This window comes from Symphalangus syndactylus, chromosome 20 (assembly GCF_028878055.3).
Source record: "Symphalangus syndactylus isolate Jambi chromosome 20, NHGRI_mSymSyn1-v2.1_pri, whole genome shotgun sequence".
Taxonomy (NCBI): domain Eukaryota; kingdom Metazoa; phylum Chordata; class Mammalia; order Primates; family Hylobatidae; genus Symphalangus; species Symphalangus syndactylus.
The window spans coordinates 50,173,005-50,194,473 of record NC_072442.2 but is presented as its reverse complement, the minus strand read 5'-3'; the positions used below and the strand labels follow the sequence as shown (position 1 = coordinate 50,194,473).

Genomic DNA, 21,469 nt, shown 5'->3' with positions numbered 1-21,469 from the left:
TACAATTTGAGTCTTTTCCCTCCTTATCAGATCTACTTGATTTCAAGAACATCATTTGCTTGTTTGATAAAGTCTTTAGACATTGGCAGAGGCCCTAAAGGATAGCAGACCAGCACCCCCACTGTTTCCTGGCCTGCACTCTCACATCAGCCCTTACAGAACTGTCCCTTGCACCCTAGCACACCTGAAGAGACAGTTATTGGGTAGTTAGATTTTTTTTTTCCCTGAGTGGTTAAATTTTTTTTTTCCCTGAGTGCATCAGAAACAATAGTTCCAGGCTAGCTGCCCACATCCCAGAAGGATTTTCTCCTGTGTCCGTTTTGTCCTTCACCTCTAAGCCACCTTTCCATTTGCATGGCTTGGTCTTTCACAGGAGGCTTTGTGAAGAGGCCTGATGTCTGCTGGATTTTTTAAAATCAGCCTTATTGAAATATATTGACATACAATAAACTGAATATTTAAAGTGTACAGTTTAAGTTTTGATATACACCATGAAACCATCACCACAGTGAAGATAGTGAACATATCCACCACCCCCAAAAGTTTTCTCTTGCCCTTTTGTGATTTCTTCTGTCCCTCCCCGTGGGACTTCCACCCTGTGTTAGTTTCCCAGGGCTGCTGTAACAAAATACCACGAACTGGGTGGCTTAAAACAACAGAAATTCATTTTCTCACAATTCTGGAGGCAGAACTACAGGGTAAGGGGCTGACTCTAGTAAGTGATAATGAGCTCCTTCCAGAGGGTTTGAGAGAGAATCTGTTCTATGCCTCTCTCCTAACTTCCAGTGGTTTCTGGAAACCTTGGTGTTCCTTGGCTTGTAGACAAATTGCTCCAGTCTTTGTCTTCTGTCATCCCATAGTCTTCTTTCCTGTATGTATGTATCCTAATTTCCCTCTTCTTATAAAGACATCAGTTTTTGGATTTAAGGCCATCCTAATCCAGTATGATCTTACCTTACCTTGATTTTATCTGCAAAGACCTTATTTCCAAATAAGGTCAAATCCACAGGTTGACCAGATGTTGAGCCTTCAGCATATCTTTTGGGGGACAGACACACAGTTCAACCCATAACACCCCATCTCCAGCCAACTACTGACCAGCTTTCTGTCAGTATATTAGTTTGCATTTTCTAGATAAATGGAATCATGCAGTATGATTTCTTTTACTCACATAATATTGAGATTCATCATTGTTGTTACATAGTTCATTTCTTTTTATTGTTGGTGGTATTCCATTGTATGGGTATATCACAGTTTATTCGTTTATCTACTGATGGACATTTGGGTTGTTTCCAGTCTTTCGCTATGACAGATAAAACTATTATGAACATTTATGTGCAAGTCTTTGTATGTATATGCCCTCATTTCTCTTGGTTAAATAAATAACCTAGGAGTAGAATGGCTTCTTTGGCAGAATCTTTTGCCATGCCCCCAGCCCTCCCAAATCGAGCAGCTCAGTTTTTTGTTGAGTTTTGAGCTTCTTTAGATATTTACATATCTGATATATGCTTTCCAAAGGAATTCTCCTAGTCTGTGACTTGACTTGTTTTTTTGTTTTCCTAAACAGTGTCTTTTGAAGAGCAGCAATTTTCTTGAAGCTGAGGGCGGTATTGGGTGCCTGTAGTTCTAGCTGCCATGAGGCTGAGGCAGGAGGATCACTTGAGCCAGGAGTTCAGGGCCAGCCTGGGCAATATATATAGCAAGACCCTGCCTCTTTAAAAAAAATTTTAAAATGGATGTTCTGTTTATCCATTTGTTCTTTCATAGATTGTGCTTTTGATGTTATATCTAAGAAATCATTCATTGCCTAATGTATGTCATAACAAATTTTCTCCTGTGCTTAGAAGTTTTATGGCTTTATGTTTGCAGTCCATTTTGAGTTACTTTTTGTATCTGATGTGAAATATACCTAAGTTCATTTAAAAAAATAAGATTATATAGTTGTTTATGGAATGCATTTATGTACACAATCTATTTTGATTTTGTGTGTATGTTAAAAAATCTTTATTATAGTATTTGTAAGAGTAGTTAATATTGACTTGGCATTTTTAACAAAGGTATATTTTCTTTGTATGGCCATATGTTTAGGTATAATATTTGGCCTGGTGTATAAAAAGAAGGGATCCCTGCCAAGCTGCCATTCAGACTCCTGTTTGGCTCTTCCAGAAAGAAAGATTCTAGATAACAAGCAGTGTTTGGCACATGCCTGAATTTTAAAGTGGGTGATGGTAAACTCTATAGGGGAAAATGGAAGCTATATTGGAAAAATTTGTCCTCAGAAGCTGTATAAAGCTTTATGGATAAACTTCCATTATCCAATTCTGTCAGTTTATGTGGACTATGAGAAATAAACTTTGTAGCTGGTTTATTGCTGCCAAAAAATGTCAAGCCAAGTATATGTTCTACTAAGGCTTGGAAAATGATAGAGCTAGACTTGCTTTATAATATGATGCTATTTTAAATCTATAATTGCAATTTTTAAAATTTGATATACTTTAATAATAACATCTATGTTTACTTCTAGTCGGCAGAACCAATTGAAAGACCAGCAGCAACAGCAAGTGGTATCGTTATGTCCTGATGACACAGAATGCCTGACAGTCCCAAGGTACAAGCGAGACCTGGTTCAGAAACTAAAAATTTTGCGGCAAGAACTTTCCCAACAACAGCCTCAGGCAGGTCACTGCCGCATTGAGGTTTCCAGGGAAGAGATTTTTGAGGTAAATTTACGAGCCTTATTTTGTTTTATTATTTTTTTTCCAGAAACTCATTGCTTGCTAATACAAACCTTATTTTAAATTAGAGAGAAATTGGCCGGGTGCAGTGGCTCACGGGTGTAATCCCAGCACTTTGGGAGGCTGAGGTGGGCGGATCACCTGAGGTCATGAGTTCGAGGCCAGGCTGACTAACATGGAGAAACCCCATCTCTACTAAAAATACAAAATTAGCTGGGCATGGCGGCACATGCCTGTAATCCCAGCTACTCGGGAGGCTGAGGCAGGAGAATCACTTGACTCTGGGAGGCGGAGGTTGTGGTGAGCCAAGATTGTACCATTGTACTCCAGCCTGGGCAATAAGAATGAAACTCCGTCTCAAAAAAAAAAATTAGAGAGAAATTAAATTTGTTTTATGCTCTTTTCCAAGAATACTGAGAATGCTAATTTGTCTTTCTCTCTTTTTTTTTTTTTTGAGATGGAGTCTGTCACCAGGCTGGAGTGCAGTGATGCAATCTCAGCTCACTGCAACCTCCGCCTTCTGGGTTCAAGCGATTCTCCTGCCTCAGCCTCCTGAATACCTGGGACTACAGGCACACGCTACCATGCCCAGCTAATTTTTGTATTTTTAGTAGAGATGGGGTTTCACCATGTTGGCCAGGATGGTCTTGATATCTTGACCTCGTGATATGCCCGCCTCGGCCTCCCAAAGTGCTGGGATTACAGGCATGAGCCACTGCACCTGGCCTCTTTTTCTTTTTTTAAAAGAGACAAGGTCTTGCTCTGTCACCCAGGCTGGAGTGCAGTGGCATGATCATAGTTTACTGTAGCCTTGAACTCCTGGGCTCAAGCAGTCCTCCCACCTTAGCCTTCCAAGTAACTAGGACTACAGGTGCATGCTACCATGCCCAGCTATTTAAGAAAAAATTTTTTTGTATAGACAGAGTTTCACTATGTTGCCCAGACTGGTCTAGAATTCCTGGCCTCAGGTGATCCTCCCGCCTCAGCCTCCCAAAGTGTTGGGATTACAGGTGTGAGCTACTGCACCTGGCCAAATTTCACCTTATTTAGACTTGAGTTTTTTGGATGGATTGGCAGGGAGAGATTAAGTAATAGGCTAAAAGGACCTAATAGTAATAGTGTATTAAAAATTATTTTTTTCAGGAATCATATCGACAGGTCATGAAAATGAGACCAAAAGATCTCTGGAAGCGATTAATGATAAAATTTCGTGGAGAAGAAGGCCTTGACTACGGGGGGGTTGCCAGGTAAGGACTTGCTTGCCAGCTTATGACATACGGATCTTTGTACTTACAAATTTAAGATACTTCCTGTGGTGTAACTTTCTCATTGACATTTATTTTTTGGTATTATATTCCCTAATGTTTGTATTACTGAGGATATCCTAATAGATATATTCATAATGAGGTTAGGGTGGCACTGCTACCGGACAGGTATTTTAGAACTCCCCAATGGATCATCTGAGTCCTGTGAGACTGCAGGCACTGTGTTTTCTCCATCTCTCTCCTTAAGTACATTATTGCCTCTGCTTTACATTGTCAGGAACAGTTTTGAGATTTAAATGATGTATAACCTGAACTGAATACTGGTTCTCTTTGCTTCCATTGTTATGCCTTTTTACCTTGTTAAATGAATGTTTATGCGTGCATGTGTGTATACACATGTACATATCATGATGGTCCTCAGAATGTTTCAGTACAGAACGTATAATGCTTCTGCTACATTTGTAACTCACGGGTCAAGTCAAATTGATTTTCTTGTTTTTTTTTTTTTTTTGGAGACAGGGTCTCCCTCTGTCACCCAGGCTGGAGTGTAGTGGCGCGATCTCAGCTCACTGCAACCTCCCCATCCTGGGCTCAAGAGATCCTCCCACCTCAGCCTCCTGAGTAGCTGGGACTACAGGTACAAGCCACCACACCCGGCTAATTTTTGTATTTTTTTTTGTAGAGATGGGGTTTTTGCCATGTTGCCCAGGCTATTCTCGAACTCCTGAGCTCAAGCAATCTGCGTGCCCCAGTCTTCCAAAGTGCTGGGATTACAGGTGTGAGCCACCGCACCCAGCCAGTGATTTATTTCTGATATTATATTTACTACAAGAATTCTTTTCTAAGTGTGAAAATTCGTTTTATATAAATGTAGGAGAAACACTGTAGCTCTGTATTGAAATGTTCCAAGGATCATTATAGTAATTCTGCTTTCCCTAATCTTCAACCAAAATTATGTTTTCAATAATTCCTACTAATTGTTATTTAGCATTACATGTGTGTATTTGTAGACTTATTTTCGTTCTGTCACCTTTTAAACCTATGGATGGTTTCTTTAGTGTGGATTTTTTAAAATAATCCCTTGCACATCATACTTAGGACTTGATAGTTTCTGTGGAATTTGTATTACTTACTCATAACTAGAATGAATGTTTATTGGGAAAACATCATCATCATCAACTACTGGTGGCATCTGAGTACTATAATTATATATATAGATCAAATAAGTAGTTTATTTTATTTATTTAGTCTTTTAGAGACAGGGTCTCACTCTCTCACCCAGGCTCCATGGAGTGCAGTGGTGTGATCATGGCTCACTGCAGCTTCGAACTCCTAGGTATAAGTGATCCTCCTGCCTCAGCCTCCTAAAGAGCTAGGACTATAGGCACGTGCTTCCATGCCTAATTTAAAAAAAAAATTTGGCCAGGTGCGGTGGCTAATACCTGTAATCCCAGCACTTTGGGAGACCGAGGTGGTCAAGAGATTGAGACCATCCTGGCCAACATGATGAAACCCTGTCTCTACTAAAAACTAAAAAAAAAAAAAATTAGCTGGGTGTGGTGGCGCACACCTGTAGTCCCAGCTATTCAGGAGGCTGAGGCAGGGGAATCACTTGAACCCAGGAGGCAAAGGTTGCACTGAGCCGAGACTGTGCCACTGCACTCCAGCCTGGTGACAGAGCGTGACTCCATGTCAAAAAAAAAAAAAAAAAGTTTTTTTTTTTTGTTTTTTTTTTTGGTAGAAAGAGGGTCTGTGTTGCCCAGGCTGGTCTCAAACTCCTGGCCTCAAGTGATCCTCCTGCCTCAGCCTCCCCAAGTGCTGGAATTACAGGCATGAGCCACCATGCCTGGCTCATGTAGTCAGTTTTTTTTGTTGTTGTTTTTGAGATGGAATCTCACTCTGTCGCCAGGCTGGAGTGCAGTGGCGCAATCTCGGATCCCTGCAACCTCTGCCTCCTGGGTTCAAGCAATTCTCCAGCCTCAGTCTCCCGAGTAGCTAGGACTGCAGGCGCGTACAACCACGCCTAGCTAATTTTTGTATTTTTAATAGAGACGGGGTTTCACCATGTTGGCCATGCTGGTCTCAATCTGCTGACCTCGTGATCTGCCCACCTTAGCCTCCCAAAGTGCTGGGATTACAGGCGTGAGCCACTGCACCCAACCCAGTTTTTTGTTTTTTAACCTTACTACTGTCAGGGTTTGAGCAGAATAAATGGAATGTGACAGTGATCTGCTTTTTCTGAACTTTATTCCATAGTAGAATCTCAAAGTAGTTGAGTTCTGCTCTTATTTGTGTTCTAAATACTTGGTAAAACAAAACAAAAATTTGGATTTTCTTTTTAAAAAACACATACACACACCAAAAGCACAAGACACATCAGATGAGTGTTATGTTGGGAAGGCTGCTTATGTGGAGACGTTACTTCTTTTTTTAATCTCTAGAGTAGTTTTTCAAATGTTACATAATGGTAGTAATTTAATTTAGACTCCATCACATAGAATTTTGAAACATTTTCCTTTAACTAGTTTTAATACTATTCTGCATTTGCTCAAAAATATTATTCAATCTGTTTAATCCATAATACCAAGATATATCATTTAAATAACCTTCCCTAGCCGAGGAATGACAAGAATTAAGACTAGAACTACATTTCTTAAGTCCTAGACTAGTGAATTTCCAAAGTGAGTAACAAATTATCTTTTATACTTTGAAAAATTTGAAGGATTTAATAAATTCAAGGTGGAAGTACTTTTTATTCCAGGTTTTAAAACCATTGATTTACATTTGAAGTCAAGAAGTGGTATGGAACATACCCAAAGAATGCAGGTTTGCCCTTGAGTCCATACCTACACCAAATGCCTTGCAATCCTTACCCACTTATATTTTTATCATGGTATGTTTTAGGGTTTATACAGTGAATGATAATGAAATGGATAATGAAATGTCCGTACTCAATACTACAACAAAATATACCCTTGTCCAAAATGAAGAGTAAATCAATACTATATTATATGTCTGTATAAACTGGTCATGATAGGAGTAGACCAGGATAGTATAGATGACGTGGACTCTTTTTTTTTTGTTTGAGACAGGGTCTCACTCTGTCACCCAGGCTGGGGTGCAGTGGTGCAATCTCAGCTCACTGCAGCCTCGACCTCCAGGGCTCAAGCAGTCCTCCCACCTCTGCCTCCCAAGTACCTGGGACTATAGGCAAGTGCCATCAACCTGGCTAATTTTTGTATTTTTTGTAGAGATGGGGTTTCGCCTTGTTACCCAGACTGGTCACAGACTCCTGAGCTCACGCAAACCACCTGTCTTGGCCCCCCAAAGTGCTGGGATCACAGGTGTGAGCCACCGTCCCCAGCCTCACATGGACATTTTGAAATAAAACCATATTCTTGCTTTTGTTTTATGTTTATTATGGATTACAAATTTATTTGGCAATTAAAAGTAACAGACCACTGGACTATATCATCTCATGAGTAGCTGAACTGTTGGATAATACTTTTATACTCTTTGATGCTAAAATATAGTAAAATTGCCTAAATTTTGAGTGAGATGTTACTTCAATATAATAGTTTTTATATGCTATTTGGGTATGGTAGATTTTTCCAGTGTGTTCTTATATAACTGTAGTTAGTGCTTTTTTTTGCCTTTTATTAATTTAAAACATTATTTGCTAAAATGATGAATTAATGACATATCTTAATAAAAATGTATACGTTAACAAAAAAATTCCTTGGTCATATCTTGTTTTCTAGGGAATGGTTGTATCTCTTGTCACATGAAATGTTGAATCCATACTATGGCCTCTTCCAGTATTCAAGAGATGATATTTATACATTGCAGATCAATCCTGATTCTGCAGTTAATCCGGTATGATTTGAAGTTATGATGTGAATTGTGACCTATAATGCTTTTTGTGTTTACATGTTAATGTAGTTTATTATATAGAAATTGTTTGTCCTTGTCTTAGTTGTGCCCTTTGACTCAGCAATTCCTCTTCTATAAAATTTTCCCGAGCAGATGATTATGGATATATGCACCAATTTGGAAACAGGGATGTTTATTGTTTATAGTAGCACTCAACTGAAAACAACATAGTTGTCTTCAAGAGCCAGGGACTGATTAAATTATGACATGAAGCAGAATAATGCAAATGATTAAAGGCATACGTTCTGGAATTAGAAAGACATGTCGTGGTCTCATCACTTACTAGCTTTGTGACCTTTCAGGGCAAGTTCATGGACTTAAGCTTCAGTTTTGTCATTGCTAATAAATACATTTATACCTCAAAGAGGAGTTATGAGAATGAAATGGGACCCTGCACATTAAGCACTTAGCATAGTGCTGTATGTTATTCACTCTACAACTCTATCGACTACATTATTAAGCACCTGACAGAAGTTAGCAGTTATTACTAATGTATTGTTTTTATAGTCTTTCCACATAAGGGCATACTATACAGCCACTAAAATGATAATGTGGGATAATAGTTAATGATATGGAAAGATGGTGTTTATGATGTGTTAAGTGAAAAGAAGGTTATCAAACAGTATAATGCAACTTTGGTAAATATATATGTGTGTGTGCGTGTGTGTGTGTGTTACTTTTAAAAAATAAAAACTTAAAAGGTTTAAAGATGAGCTTAAAAGATTACTTAGTAAATAGAGAGGTAAAAGAATTTTAAAATACAAACATCTAACAAAACAATGTGTGACCAAAGACCAAATATATATAAAAGGGTAGAAATGTTAGATTTGTTTCAGGAAATTATTTAGGGAGGATTTTGAGGTGAAGGTTCTTTTTGGAGGGCCCACTACTGCCCCTGTAGTAACAATAGCCCACATTCATTGACTGCTTACAACATACCAGGTCCAGTTCCAGGGGTTTCAAACATCACCTCATTTTACTCCTCATAGAGATGCTTTTTAGATACTGTTATTATCCTCATATTTCCAGATGTGGACAGTTAGTCCTACAGGGGTTAATTTGTCCATATGCCATTGACTAGCAGAATCATGATTCTAATTCAAGTCTGACACCAAGTCTGTGCTCTTAAATCTATGGTGTTTTGATGTTTAATTTCTGGTTAGATCAAGGAAGTAGGGAGGTTTAGGATTGAAAGATTTTTTTTCATGACAGAGGGCTCAGCAGGAGGTGAGAGAAGGAAGAGCAAAAGATCTGCAAGTAGTTGAATGAAGCTCTGGGACCATAGTTTGGACTTAATTTCTAAAAGATAAAATTTACAAAATGACTGGCCCCTGCGAGAAGGGCATATTACCCTGTGTAATATGCTGTTCTCTGGTGATCTAGAGACTCCTGAGCATGCCCTAGAGAAATACTCCCTCCTGACTATATTGAAGAGTAAAAATTTTATGCTTATTCTCAAAAAAATTAATGTTGCTGAAATATTTCATTTTTATTAAAATTTTCCTGGATAATGTCTAACTTGAGTATATACACTGTTTTCAATTTCAGGAACATTTATCCTATTTCCACTTTGTTGGACGAATAATGGGAATGGCTGTGTTTCATGGACATTATATTGATGGTGGTTTCACATTGCCTTTTTATAAGCAATTGCTTGGGAAGTCAATTACTTTGGATGACATGGAGTTAGTAGATCCAGATCTTCATAACAGTTTAGTGTGGATACTGTATGTATTGAGTCTTCTATCTCTTCATTATAGTTAAACTCTGAGCTTTAAAAAAAAATATGTTTCAAAACTGATGTGCTTAAAAAAATTACACAGAAAATATTGAGTGGTTATTTGAGTGATAGGATCGTATATGATTTCCCCCTTTCTGTAGCTTCTTTATACATTTCAAATTCCTTAAACTTAGCAAGTGTTACTACTTTAAAAAGGAAAAAACAACTAGTATATTCTATTTTTAAAAGTACTTTATATAATTATTTCCTCAATGTGATGCAAATTCTGTTCCAAACCTGCATGTGTTAGAATAGCAAATTCTTGCTGCTGTTGATTTTAATGAAGTGGCGATTGTTGGAACCATACTTTTAGATTAAGAACTAATTGTTGAATTTAAGCTAAGAACTGATTCTGTTTTTCAAGAGGTCATTGTTTTATGAAGATACACTGGCAATGTTTATTTTTTATAAAGTATACAGTAGCTTTCTCACTAGGGATACACAGGCACTTGGCCCCTTGGAGTACAGTACCGAGTAGGGCTCTTCAGAATGCCAAATATAACTGAAATTGTCCTATATTGGTGGTTCTCGCAAGGCCCAGCTTTGACCAAGGTTCGTTCTCATTACTCATTTTCTGTGTTTATGAAGGTTAAAGCTCTTTGACTTTTCTGTCCAGAAAGAACTAGGTGGTATGGAAGCAGAATCTGACCTCACATTTGTTATATTATAAAATGATCTTAGTTTTATCTCACCAATTAATACATCTATAGGGTCTGTATTTTAGGTTTCCCAGTTACATATCTTTTCCTCTTTCCTATCCAGTGAGAATGATATTACAGGTGTTTTGGACCATACCTTCTGTGTTGAACATAATGCATATGGTGAAATTATTCAGCATGAACTTAAACCAAATGGCAAGAGTATCCCTGTTAATGAAGAAAATAAAAAAGAATATGTCAGGTAAACACTCCTGTGTTCTCAAGGCTGAATTTTTTTAAATGTTCTAGAATGTTAGTATGAACAAACTTAAATATTTAGATAGTACTACTTAGTGTTACAAAATCCGCTTCAGGAGAATTTAGTGGCTTATTTAGAATAGACATTTTATTATTTCTCACAATTCCATGGGTCAGGAAATTGGGCAAAAGAACAACATGGATGACAACACTGCTGTTCCACAAGATGTCAGCTAGGCCTGCAACACCAGGATGGCCTCTTCACTCATAACTAGGATAACTCAAATGGCTGAGGGCTAGCTGGCATGGCTGTCAACTGGGGTCACTGTCTGGGGCCTTGTTCTCATTGTTAGCTGAGTTCCTTGGTCCTCCCTGTGTGATATCAAAGGCCATTCCCTCTTTCCATGACCACTCCTTCTCCCCATAGCCACTCTCTCTCCCAACAAGATAGCCAGACTTCTTATGGGATGGCCAGCTTTCTAAAGCTCAAAAGCAGAAGCTGCTAGATCTTTTTTTTTTTTTTTTTTTTGAGATGGAGTCTCGCTCTGTCACCCAGGCTGGAGTGCAGTGGCGCGATCTCTGCTCACTGCAAGCTCCACCTCCCAGGTTCACGCCATTCTCCTGCCTCAGCCTCTCCGAGTAGCTGGGACTACAGGCGCCCGCCACCACGCCTGGCTAATTTTTTGTATTTTTAGTAGAGACGGGGTTTCACCCTGGTCTCGATCTCCTGACCTCGTGATCCGCCCGCCTCGGCCTCCTAAAGTGCTGGGATTACAAGCGTGAGCCACCGCGCCCGGCCAGAAGCTGCTGGATCTTTTTAAGGCCTAAGCCTGGTCCTGGCCAACGTGACTTCTGCTGTCTACTTCTGGTTAAACTGAGACAGCCAGCCCAGTTTCATCATGGAGGAGGAGCTGTACAAAGGTGTGAATACCAGGAGATGTGGGCACTGGGGCCACGTGTGGTGTAGCTACCACAGGTGGCAATTCAGAAGGGCTTTTGTGCTGTATCTTACTAACACTTAGCCTGTTTATAAATGAGCACATTGTGAGTTTAGGGATAAATGTAAATAAATGTTTTTCAGATTTCATAAAGTAAAAATTGAGGAATTTTTATGTATTGGGCTAATTTGGCTTATGAGAAATAAAAAGTCCTCTAAACATAGAACTATGGTAATCAGTTTTGGGAGTTTGAACTTGAACTTTACTGTATATACACAGAAACTTGCATGATATACTTTTTGTGTATAGATTATGTTCCCAAATCTTACTAAAATGTTTCCTAGTTTAAATATGAGGTCCACTTGATTGGAGTGAACACTGGCATAGCTTTTCTGGAAAGCAGTTTGATACCAGCAGCATGTGCCCTTTAACTAGCAGCTCTGTGTTTAGGGCTCTTCTGCAGAAACACACATGTAACTGAACAAATATGGGGAAAGACGGTCAATTAAATGCTACTTGTGGAAAAAAAGTTACACTACTAAAATGTTTTTAGAGAAGAATGATTATATTATACATTCAACAGAATATTATGTGGATATTTAAAAGTGCATAAGCTGTCAAATTTTAAAAGTAAGTCTTAGAAGAATTATATAGGAACAAAATCCATGGTTTTTTGGTTTGTTTGTTTGTTTTGGTTTTTTTTGAGGCGGAGTCTCACTCTGCTGCTCAGGCTGGAGTGCAGTGGCACGATCTTGGCTCACTGCAACCTCTGCCTCCCGGGTTCAAGTGATTCTCCTGCCTCGGCCTCCCGAGTAGCTGGGAGTACAGGTACGCACCACCACGCCCGGCAAATTTTTTTATTATTAGCAGAGATGGGGTTTCACCATATTGGCCAGGCTGGTCTCAAACTCCTGACTTCATGATCTGCTTGCCTCAGCCTCCCAAAGTGTTGGGATTACAGGCATGAGCCACCGTGCCTGGCTGTTTTTTTATAATTATACTGAAGATGTTCAGGAGGCTGCAACCAAATAAAGTTTTTGCCTAGGATGAGGGAGTGGAGGTGATGCGACTGGAAATAGGGAGGAGAAAGAGGGTAAAAGAATGGACTTTCATATTTTACTGTCTCCATAGTTAATGTTTGATTTTTTTTGTTCTATACATAAAAAGTATGTATTACATTTCTACTTAAAAAAATGAAAGAACAGGCTGAGTGCAGTGGCTCGTGCCTGTAATCCCAGCATTTTGGGAGGCCAAGGTGGGTGGATCACCTGAGGTCAGGAGTTCGAGACCAGCCTAGCCAACATGGTGAAACCTTGTCTCTACTAAAAATACAAAAATTAACCAAGCATGTTGGCAGGCACCTGTAATCCCAGCTACTTTGGAGCCTGAGGCAGGAGAACCGCTTGAACCTGTGAGATGGAGGTTGCAGTGAGCTGAGATCGCACCACTGCACTCCAGCCTGGGTGACAGAATGAGATTCCATCTAATATAAATAAAAAATAATAAAAAAAAGAACAAATGAGAATTTCCTAAGTCTTAGCAGTGTCTCCTTTTCAAGACCTCATGTGTCCTACTCAGTCCCTGGATCCCACTCTTCAGGGTTCAGTCGTGGTTACAGCACACAGTAATAATCCCTTGCCAACTACAGTTATGAGATTAAAAATTACAAATAAAAACTTTTACAGTTATACAGTTTTGCTGTCCCCTTAACCCAGCAAACAAAAATGTGGTCCTCCAAAGGATGCAATGTTAAGTAACTTATTTCTTAAAGTAGAGAACCATTTATCCAAATTTGGAAATGTTAACAAATTTGACAGATGAGTAAGTTCTGTGGTGCATGAGATGGAGAAGTTTTCTTGGGTAGATAGATAAATAAAAACAATTCACTTATAAATCATACATTCACACAATAGATGTAGTTTAGTGCATTTTTTATTGGTAAAATTACATCTTCCAGAATTTTTATATCCTCTAGAGAACAATGATTATTTAATCAAAAAGTGCTTGCTATGGCTTTTACCATTTCTTCTTCTCATTTTTAGTATGAGGGTTCTCTACCTCCTGTTCTCCTGTAGGCCTCCCTCAAATAGAAACAAAACGCTCAACACATTCAAATTACATTTGCACGTAAAATCAGAAAAATAAGTCATTTTTGAGTGAAAGAGCTCTTTATTCTAGTTATTTGCATGTATGCTATAAGTTTAGAAAGAAATTTCATCAAGACTCAGCTCTAGGCCGGGCGCGGTGGCTCACGCTTGTAATCCCAGCACTTTGGGAGGCCGAGGCGGGCGGATCACGAGGTCAGGAGATCGAGACCACGGTGAAACCCCGTCTCTACTAAAAAAAAAATACAAAAAATTAGCCGGGCGTGGTGGCGGGCGCCTGTAGTCCCAGCTACTCAGAGAGGCTGAGGCAGGAGAATGGCGTGAACCCGGGAGGCAGCGCTTGCAGTGAGCCGAGATCGCGCCACTGCACTCCAGCCTGGGTGAAAAAGCGAGACTCCGTCTCAAAAAAAAAAAAAAAAGACTCAGCTCTAGTAGACGTCCTGTTTCCTGGGAGCTTCTCTGATTTGGAGGGTTGCCCTGCTGATGCTGCTTTTGTTGGTAGTTTACCGCTTTTCATCAACATTGAACTGTGTCACACCTCAGGGTTCATTTATCCCCATTAGTCTGAGATTTATTTTTAGACTTTAGGCTAAATCGTTAATGTTAGATGCTTGTAAAATGCAGTGTTACTAAAGTAGAGATTTATAATAATAATTACCAGATCTGAAAATATATGTGATTAAACGAAATCCTGCCTAATGTTTACAGGCTCTATGTGAACTGGAGATTTTTACGAGGCATTGAGGCTCAATTCCTGGCTCTGCAGAAAGGATTTAATGAAGTAATTCCACAACATCTGCTGAAGACATTTGATGAGAAGGAGTTAGAGGTTAGTGCATTAGTATTATAACATCACTAGTGTAACAAGGAAGGATTGGGAATTATTTTGTTACTTAGTTTTAGAGGAAAGTCATATTTCTGGTGCTTTCTAAGTTTCATGGTTCTATGCTTGAGAATTCTTATTCACAGGAAAAGTCTTTCATGCTTTTGAAGATCTTTCATGCTTTGGAATTTCTGTGAGTGAACAATCTCTCTCTCTCTTATTTTTTCTGAGACAGGGTCTCACTCTGTCACCCAGGCTGGGGTGCAGTGGTGCAGTCATGGCTCACTGCAGCCTTGACCTCCTGGGCTCAAATGATCCTTCCACCTCAGCCTCCCAAGTAGCTGGGACCACAAGCATGCACCAGCATACCTGGCTAATTTTTTTGTTTTTGTTTTTTTTTTTTTTTGGTAGAGGCAGGGTTTTGCCGTGTTTCCCAGGCTGGTCTCAAACTCCTGAGCTCAAGTGATCCGCCTGCCTTGGCCTCCCAAAGTGCTAGGATTATAGGCTTGAGCCACCGTGCCCGGCTGTGAGCAATCTCTCTTATATTGTGAAAATTTTTAATTTATTTTTCTATCCTGTACTTTCTTATTTTAAACAGATTTCATGACTTATATGTACATTCTTCCAATATATGTTTATTCCCTAACTTAGTGGTTACTGATTTAGTTAAGTAAAACCTCATTAATCTACCATATTGAAATTTATTTGGGTAAGAGCCTACTCTGAATTGGTTTTACACTAAGCTTGCAAGAAAGCATTTGATAGACAAGATCATCAAGAAAATAACTAAAACACCTGGGATAAATTGAATCTAAATGTCTGTCTCTCTCTTTTTTTTTTTTTTTTTTTTTGAGACAGAGTTGCCCAGGCTGGAGAGCAGTGGCACGATCTTGGCTCACTGCAACCTCCACCTCCTGGATTCAAGTGATTCTCCTGCCTCAGCCTCCTAAGTAGCTGAGACTATAGGCACCCGCCACCACGTCCAGCTAATTTTTGTATTTTTAGTAGAAATGGGGTTTCACCATGTTGGCCAGGCTGGTCTGGGACTCCTGACCTCAAATGATCCACTCACCTCGGCCTTGCAAAGTGCTGGGATTACAGGTGTGAGCCACCGTGCCTGGCCTCTAAATGTCTTTAGATTAACAGCCATACTAAACAGTTAATAGTTTTTTGTTTCCTTTTAAAGCTGGCCCTTAAACACCTCAGGTCTGGTTTTGTAATTAAGACCTTAAACAAATACATCTGAATTTCCTACTGAACTACTAAAAAACATGAGGTTTAATTCTATTAAAGGTCCCAAATTTATTTAGTAGTTAGGGATAACACAAATATTTGAAGTCTACTAATAATTTGAAACATGATTTTATTCACTGCCTTCAATGTCCTTTCTAAATAAATCTGTTAATAGACCTGTTAGCAAACAAATCTAAAAAGGTTGGTTTTACTTAATACTCTCCCCATTCCTTTTGTGATTGAATTGTTCATAGTGAAATAGCTAGGAGGAAGTAGTTAGATGGAGAAGGAGAACATAGCAGGAATGCTGATAAGGTTGAAATATAATGCATTTTCATCTCTTTATACAATAAATGAGGATTTGGCCTTCTAACTGCCATTCCTCTGAAGAAAAGAATTTAGGAGGTGCCTTTTATGTCATTAAATACACCCATAATCCTTTTTGGATAACCTCCTCCCTGTTCAGTGTGGTGTTAATTCAGTCAACCCTGTAGAAAGCTTTGTTGGAGATTTTATTTCAGAACCCCATAGAAGCCTTACTGGAGACTTTATTTGGTAGGGTTAGGATTTTTAATATAGTATCTACTGCTAATGGGTCATGAAACTTTTTTTTCTTTTTTTTTTTTTTTTGTGGAGACAGAATCTCACTCTGTCGCCCAGGCTGGAGTACAGTGTGGTGCAATCTCCACTTACCACTACCTCCGCCTCCCAGGTTCAAGCAATTCTCGTGCCTCAGCCTCCCAAGTAACTGGGACTTCAGGTGTGCACCACCATGCCTGGCTAATTTTTATATTTTTAGTAGAGATGGGGTTTCACCATGTTGCCCAGGCCAGTCTTGAACTCCTTAGCTCAGGCAATCCGCCTGCCTCTGCTTCCCAAATTGTTAGGATTACAGGCATGAGCCACTGCACCGGGCCTGAATCATTAAACTTTTTATTTTTATTTTTGAGATAGAGTCTCACTCTGTTGCCCAGGCTGGAGTGCAGTAGCATGATCCTAGCTCACTGTTAACTCCTATGCTGAAGTGATCCTCCCACCTCAGTCTCCCCAGTAACTGGTACTACAGGTGTGCACCGCCACGCCTGGCTAACATTATTTTGGCTTTTTTTTTTTGGAGACACAGTTTCACTTGTCCCCCATGCTGACAGGATCTCAGCTCCCTACAACCTCCACTTCCTGGGTTCAAGCGATTCTCATGCCTTACCTGGGATTACAGGTACCTGCCACCACACCCGGCTACCTTTTTGTATTTTTAGTAGATACAGGGTTTCACCATGTTGGCCAGGCTGGTCTTGAACTCCTGACCTCAAGTGATCTGCATGCCTCGTCCTCCCAAAGTGCTGGGATTACAGGCGTGAGCTACCACACCCTACCCATTTTTAAAGACGATATGTATAACATTTATTTTAGCATTGTATATATTAATCCTGGGTTTAATTATATAAAATATAGGATTTGCAAGTTATGTTTTATAGTACACGTGGAATTCACTCCTATAAACATGTTAGATTAGTATGGTGAGTTAGTCTTGAACCCTGGGGAGATGTATTAATAGTATCAAAATGATTTGGATATAGTTCATCTGCGACCCTCTATCAGGATGTGTTTAGCAGAGGTCTGTATCAATGTGCTCATGTATTTTGTGCTTTAATATCAATTTAAGATTATTAAGCAAATGTAGGCCAGGTGTAGTGGCTCATGCCTATAATCCTAGCACTTTGGGAGGCTGAGGCAGGCAGATCACTTGAGGCCAGGAGTTGGAGACCAGCCTGGCCAATATGGCGGAATCCTGTCTACTAAAAATACAAAAATTAGCTGGGCATTGTGGTGCATGCCTGTAATCCCAGCTACTCGGGAGGCTGAGGCAGGAGAATCACTTGAACACGGGAGGCAGAGGTTGCAGTGAGCCTAGATCATGCCACTGCACTCCAGCCTAGGAGACAGATCAAAATTCTGTCTTTAAAAAAAAATTATTAAGCAAATTGTATGAATCACTTATTCAACACCCTTTTCTGAAGTTTCTGTGCATTATCGGTTGCTTCCCAGGATGTAGTGAAATGGATGTTACTGCCATATTACAGCAGAGGAATTGATTGAATTGCCCTCAATCAACAAAGCTAATAGGTATTGAAACTAGTAGATGATGCAGGTCCAAAGAAGGCACATATCAACTGTATTTATTCTTTGGGTCTCAATTTCTGTCCTTTTTTTTAAAGCTTTATAATTTTATTATGAACTTATTGAAACATTCACAATTTTTTACCTGGTCAAGTCTATCACAGCTGTGGTTCTCAGACCCTGGGGCGGGAGTTTGCAATAAGTAGATGTCTCTGGAGCTTTTTAAAATATAGATCCCAACTGTCACCCCAGATGCACAGAATTAAAATCTCTGAGCCTAGGACCTGGAATGTCAGTTTGAGAAGCTTTTCAGATGATTCTGGTGTGCATCTTTAATTAGGAACCACCAAATGAGAGCCAGCAGTACAAACCTAAGTTCTCTTTTGAGGAATTTTTGGCCTGACTATGGTTTCCACAGGTTTATTACTGTGTACTATTTTCACAGCTCATTATTTGTGGACTTGGAAAGATAGATGTTAATGACTGGAAGGTAAACACCCGGTTAAAACACTGTACACCAGACAGCAACATTGTCAAATGGTTCTGGAAAGCTGTGGAGTTTTTTGATGAAGAGCGACGAGCAAGATTGCTTCAGTTTGTGACAGGATCCTCTCGAGTGCCTCTCCAGGGCTTCAAAGCATTGCAAGGTAACAGCCTGAGGGGCAGGCAAGCTGGGCGGCAGGTGGGCCGGGGTGGGGGCGGGGCTGTCAGCATGGGCTCTGTGGAGGTATTTTATAAACCATGTGCTTAGAGATTCTCTTTTTCACTTCTGATCTGTGACTCACATTGTGATACCTTCTTCTCCCTCCTTTCTCTTGTTCCCCTCCCAAGAGCCTTTTCTGCGGGCTTCTCTGAGTGTAGTGAGTGCCGCATGCTAGAGACCGTACGCGGTGATGCTCTGCCTTTTGTTTTCTGGTTCACCTTACTTTTAATTCTGTTGCACATTCCTGTAGGAAAGTCGTTCACTTCCATGTTCACATCTCGACCTGGTGAAACGTTTACCTGACTGGGGTGCCTTTCCCCTCCACTTTGCAGTTCTTTCTTTTATTAGACAGAAGCAGCATGGGTCATGGAAAGCATCTGTTCGGTCAGAGCATTTTAATTACTGCATGGCATCAGACCATTTGTTTACAACCATATTCCTTCTTTAAGAATGGTTTTCCGTGGAATAAGCTGGTTAATTTTGGGAGGAGCTGGTATTATTGCTAATGATTGTGGCACTTCACTGGGTGGCACTTGCTTCCTTTACCTCTTAAGCACTTCATTTTCAAAGCTGTTGGTGATGAAGAAGGACATACAAAGCGAGACTGGTACCTAATTCGACAGTGCTGCCCACAGCGCATGCGCTGAAATCCCTTGTGGGGGAGAGCCTGCTTTCAGCTGTGCTGCCCTTCTCTGTAAGGAAAGCTCCTCATCCTCACACTTCCCAGATGCATAAAGTGAAGTTGTATTTCTGCTACATGCATTTATATGGGGTGCCTGTGCAACTGAAATGTATTCTATAGACGGCTCTTTTGCTCTCAGTCCAGTTTGAGTCATGAAATCTAAATTTGCATCAGGTCGTCATCTTTTTGAATGTGTGCCTATGTATTTTACCTTGGATTTGCCTGATTACTTTCCTTCTCATGCTTTTGGGATATTGACTTTCTATAAAAGATAGAAATTGGGAAAGGGATTTCAATCTTGAGTTTTTTCTCAAATGGAAACGTGAACGTATTACGGAACCTAAGCCTTATCTAAGGTTAATTCTGGCTCTTAAAACCCAGATGCTTTTCCTGCTGCCCTTTGGTAGTATGTGTGGATTCATTAGCATTCCCCTATCCCCAGATCCTGTGGTTTACTTACCAGTTTTATTCTAAGATTTTGGAGACTAATGCATGCACCTGCAGTGATTTCACCCACATTTCCTTCATTTGCAGGTGCTGCAGGCCCAAGACTCTTTACCATACACCAGATTGATGCCTGCACTAACAATCTGCCGAAAGCCCACACTTGGTAAGGTATTTTTGTAGCTTTATTCCCCATTCCATGTACATAGGTGTTCCAAACAGATTTGACTTTTTATTTATTGTACTTACTAGTGTTAAATGGGCCTTTAAAGGGAATGATAAGCAACTTAAGTGATTTAAAAGTTAAGATTATTTGGAAATTGGTAGGAAAACCCAAAAGTGGTCATCTCTGTTTTAGAGAAATACCTTTTAGTTTTCTGTGTGACAGAGTGATGTGGCTATACTGGTATACACTTGCTAGGCCAGTTTATTTTGAATGAACTGTATACAATTTGATTTGCTTATTCACAGCTTCAATCGAATAGACATTCCGCCCTATGAAAGCTATGAAAAGCTGTATGAAAAGCTGCTAACAGCCATTGAAGAAACATGTGGATTTGCTGTGGAATGATGAGCTTCAAGGATTTACCCAGGACTCTATTTATACAACCCTGACTGACAGCCTCCTTTCAGCAGAGTTTCAAAGAATATGCTGAAATACAGGAAAACACCCCCCCCCCCCCTTTTTTTTTTTTTTTTTTACATTTTAGGACACTGTGAGGGGAAAGGACAATTTTGAAATTCCTTTTCAAGGAAAAAAAAGGTCTTTATGCTTTGCCATGAGGCCACATTCAGCTGCTATTTAAACTTAATATCTTGAACCTAAAGAATGCTGACTTTTCCTACATTTCCAGAGTTAGGCAGTATTCTACACTTAAAGACTACTACTATTTTTATAAAAGGTGATCTATTCAAATTGCTTCACAGATTTCAAGTCTCTCAAACATCAAGACAACTTCAGCAGTCGGTACAAGTCACATTTCATTTTGATTGAATACATGATTTTGAACAGCTCCTGTACTTGCTCTTTGTAAAAAAATAAAATTATTTTGAATTATTCTACCTTTGTAAACAATTGGCTAAAAGAATCATCTTTAAGAAATTAAGCCATTTACATGTTTGTGTTTTTCTATAGCAGAGCATTATATTTTGCATTATATGTTTCAACCTAGTCTAAGTGGGTCTTTTTTACATTTTTCAAGAACGGATTTCCTGGAATACAGCTATATAATTTTGGTTGTCAAATTCCTAATGCAACCATTTAGTCTAAACTTAGTCATTTATTTGTGACAATAAGATGTGTTCAGGGGCTCCCTGTTTTTAAGAGACTCTTTAAAAAAAAAAAAACCTAATGTTTTTATCTTGAGTCAATATGATTAGGTATTTTGGATTTACTTTTAATCTTAAAATACTGCATTTTTATAGCTTCTCAGAGCATGTGGATGGGATGGGATTTTCGTTATTTTGCTGGGTCAGCTTATCTTTAATATATGGACTATTCCTATAAACCAAAGTCTCTGACAAGTACACCTAATTTATATTGTATTTTAACTACAATGTAAGTTTCCATTAACAAAACCATCCTAAAGCATTAACTGCTCATAATTTTAATCAGCTAAAATTATGAAAAAGGAAGAATTTTGCTCTAAAGATTATTAATAAGCTTAGAAAATCCTGCTTTTACCTAACAGAATGAAGTGGGGTTGAGGGGGCAGTAGTATGAACAGTGATTCCAACTCTATGGCATAAATTACTTTGAAGAGTTCATTTTGGAAGTAAGGGAATCCCACTTCCCTTGGTGTTGAAGATCTGCA

General features: G+C 39.4%; 1 protein-coding gene across 2 annotated transcripts in view; it reads left to right on the top strand.

Moving 5' to 3' along the window:
- The window catches only part of SMURF2 (SMAD specific E3 ubiquitin protein ligase 2), a 110,347-nt gene extending 89,620 nt beyond the window's left edge, over nt 1–20,727 (top strand). For both annotated transcript variants that reach the window (XM_055256932.2, XM_055256933.2), the window contains 9 exons: nt 2,525–2,720; nt 3,879–3,982; nt 7,762–7,876; nt 9,482–9,660; nt 10,476–10,613; nt 14,361–14,481; nt 18,272–18,473; nt 19,746–19,821; nt 20,127–20,727. In XM_055256932.2, coding sequence (XP_055112907.1) covers nt 2,525–2,720; nt 3,879–3,982; nt 7,762–7,876; nt 9,482–9,660; nt 10,476–10,613; nt 14,361–14,481; nt 18,272–18,473; nt 19,746–19,821; nt 20,127–20,226 — 1,231 coding nt within the window. In that variant the 3' untranslated portion in view covers nt 20,227–20,727. The remainder of the gene's footprint in view (nt 1–2,524; nt 2,721–3,878; nt 3,983–7,761; nt 7,877–9,481; nt 9,661–10,475; nt 10,614–14,360; nt 14,482–18,271; nt 18,474–19,745; nt 19,822–20,126) is intronic.
- Nucleotides 20,728–21,469: the final 742 nt, after the last annotated feature.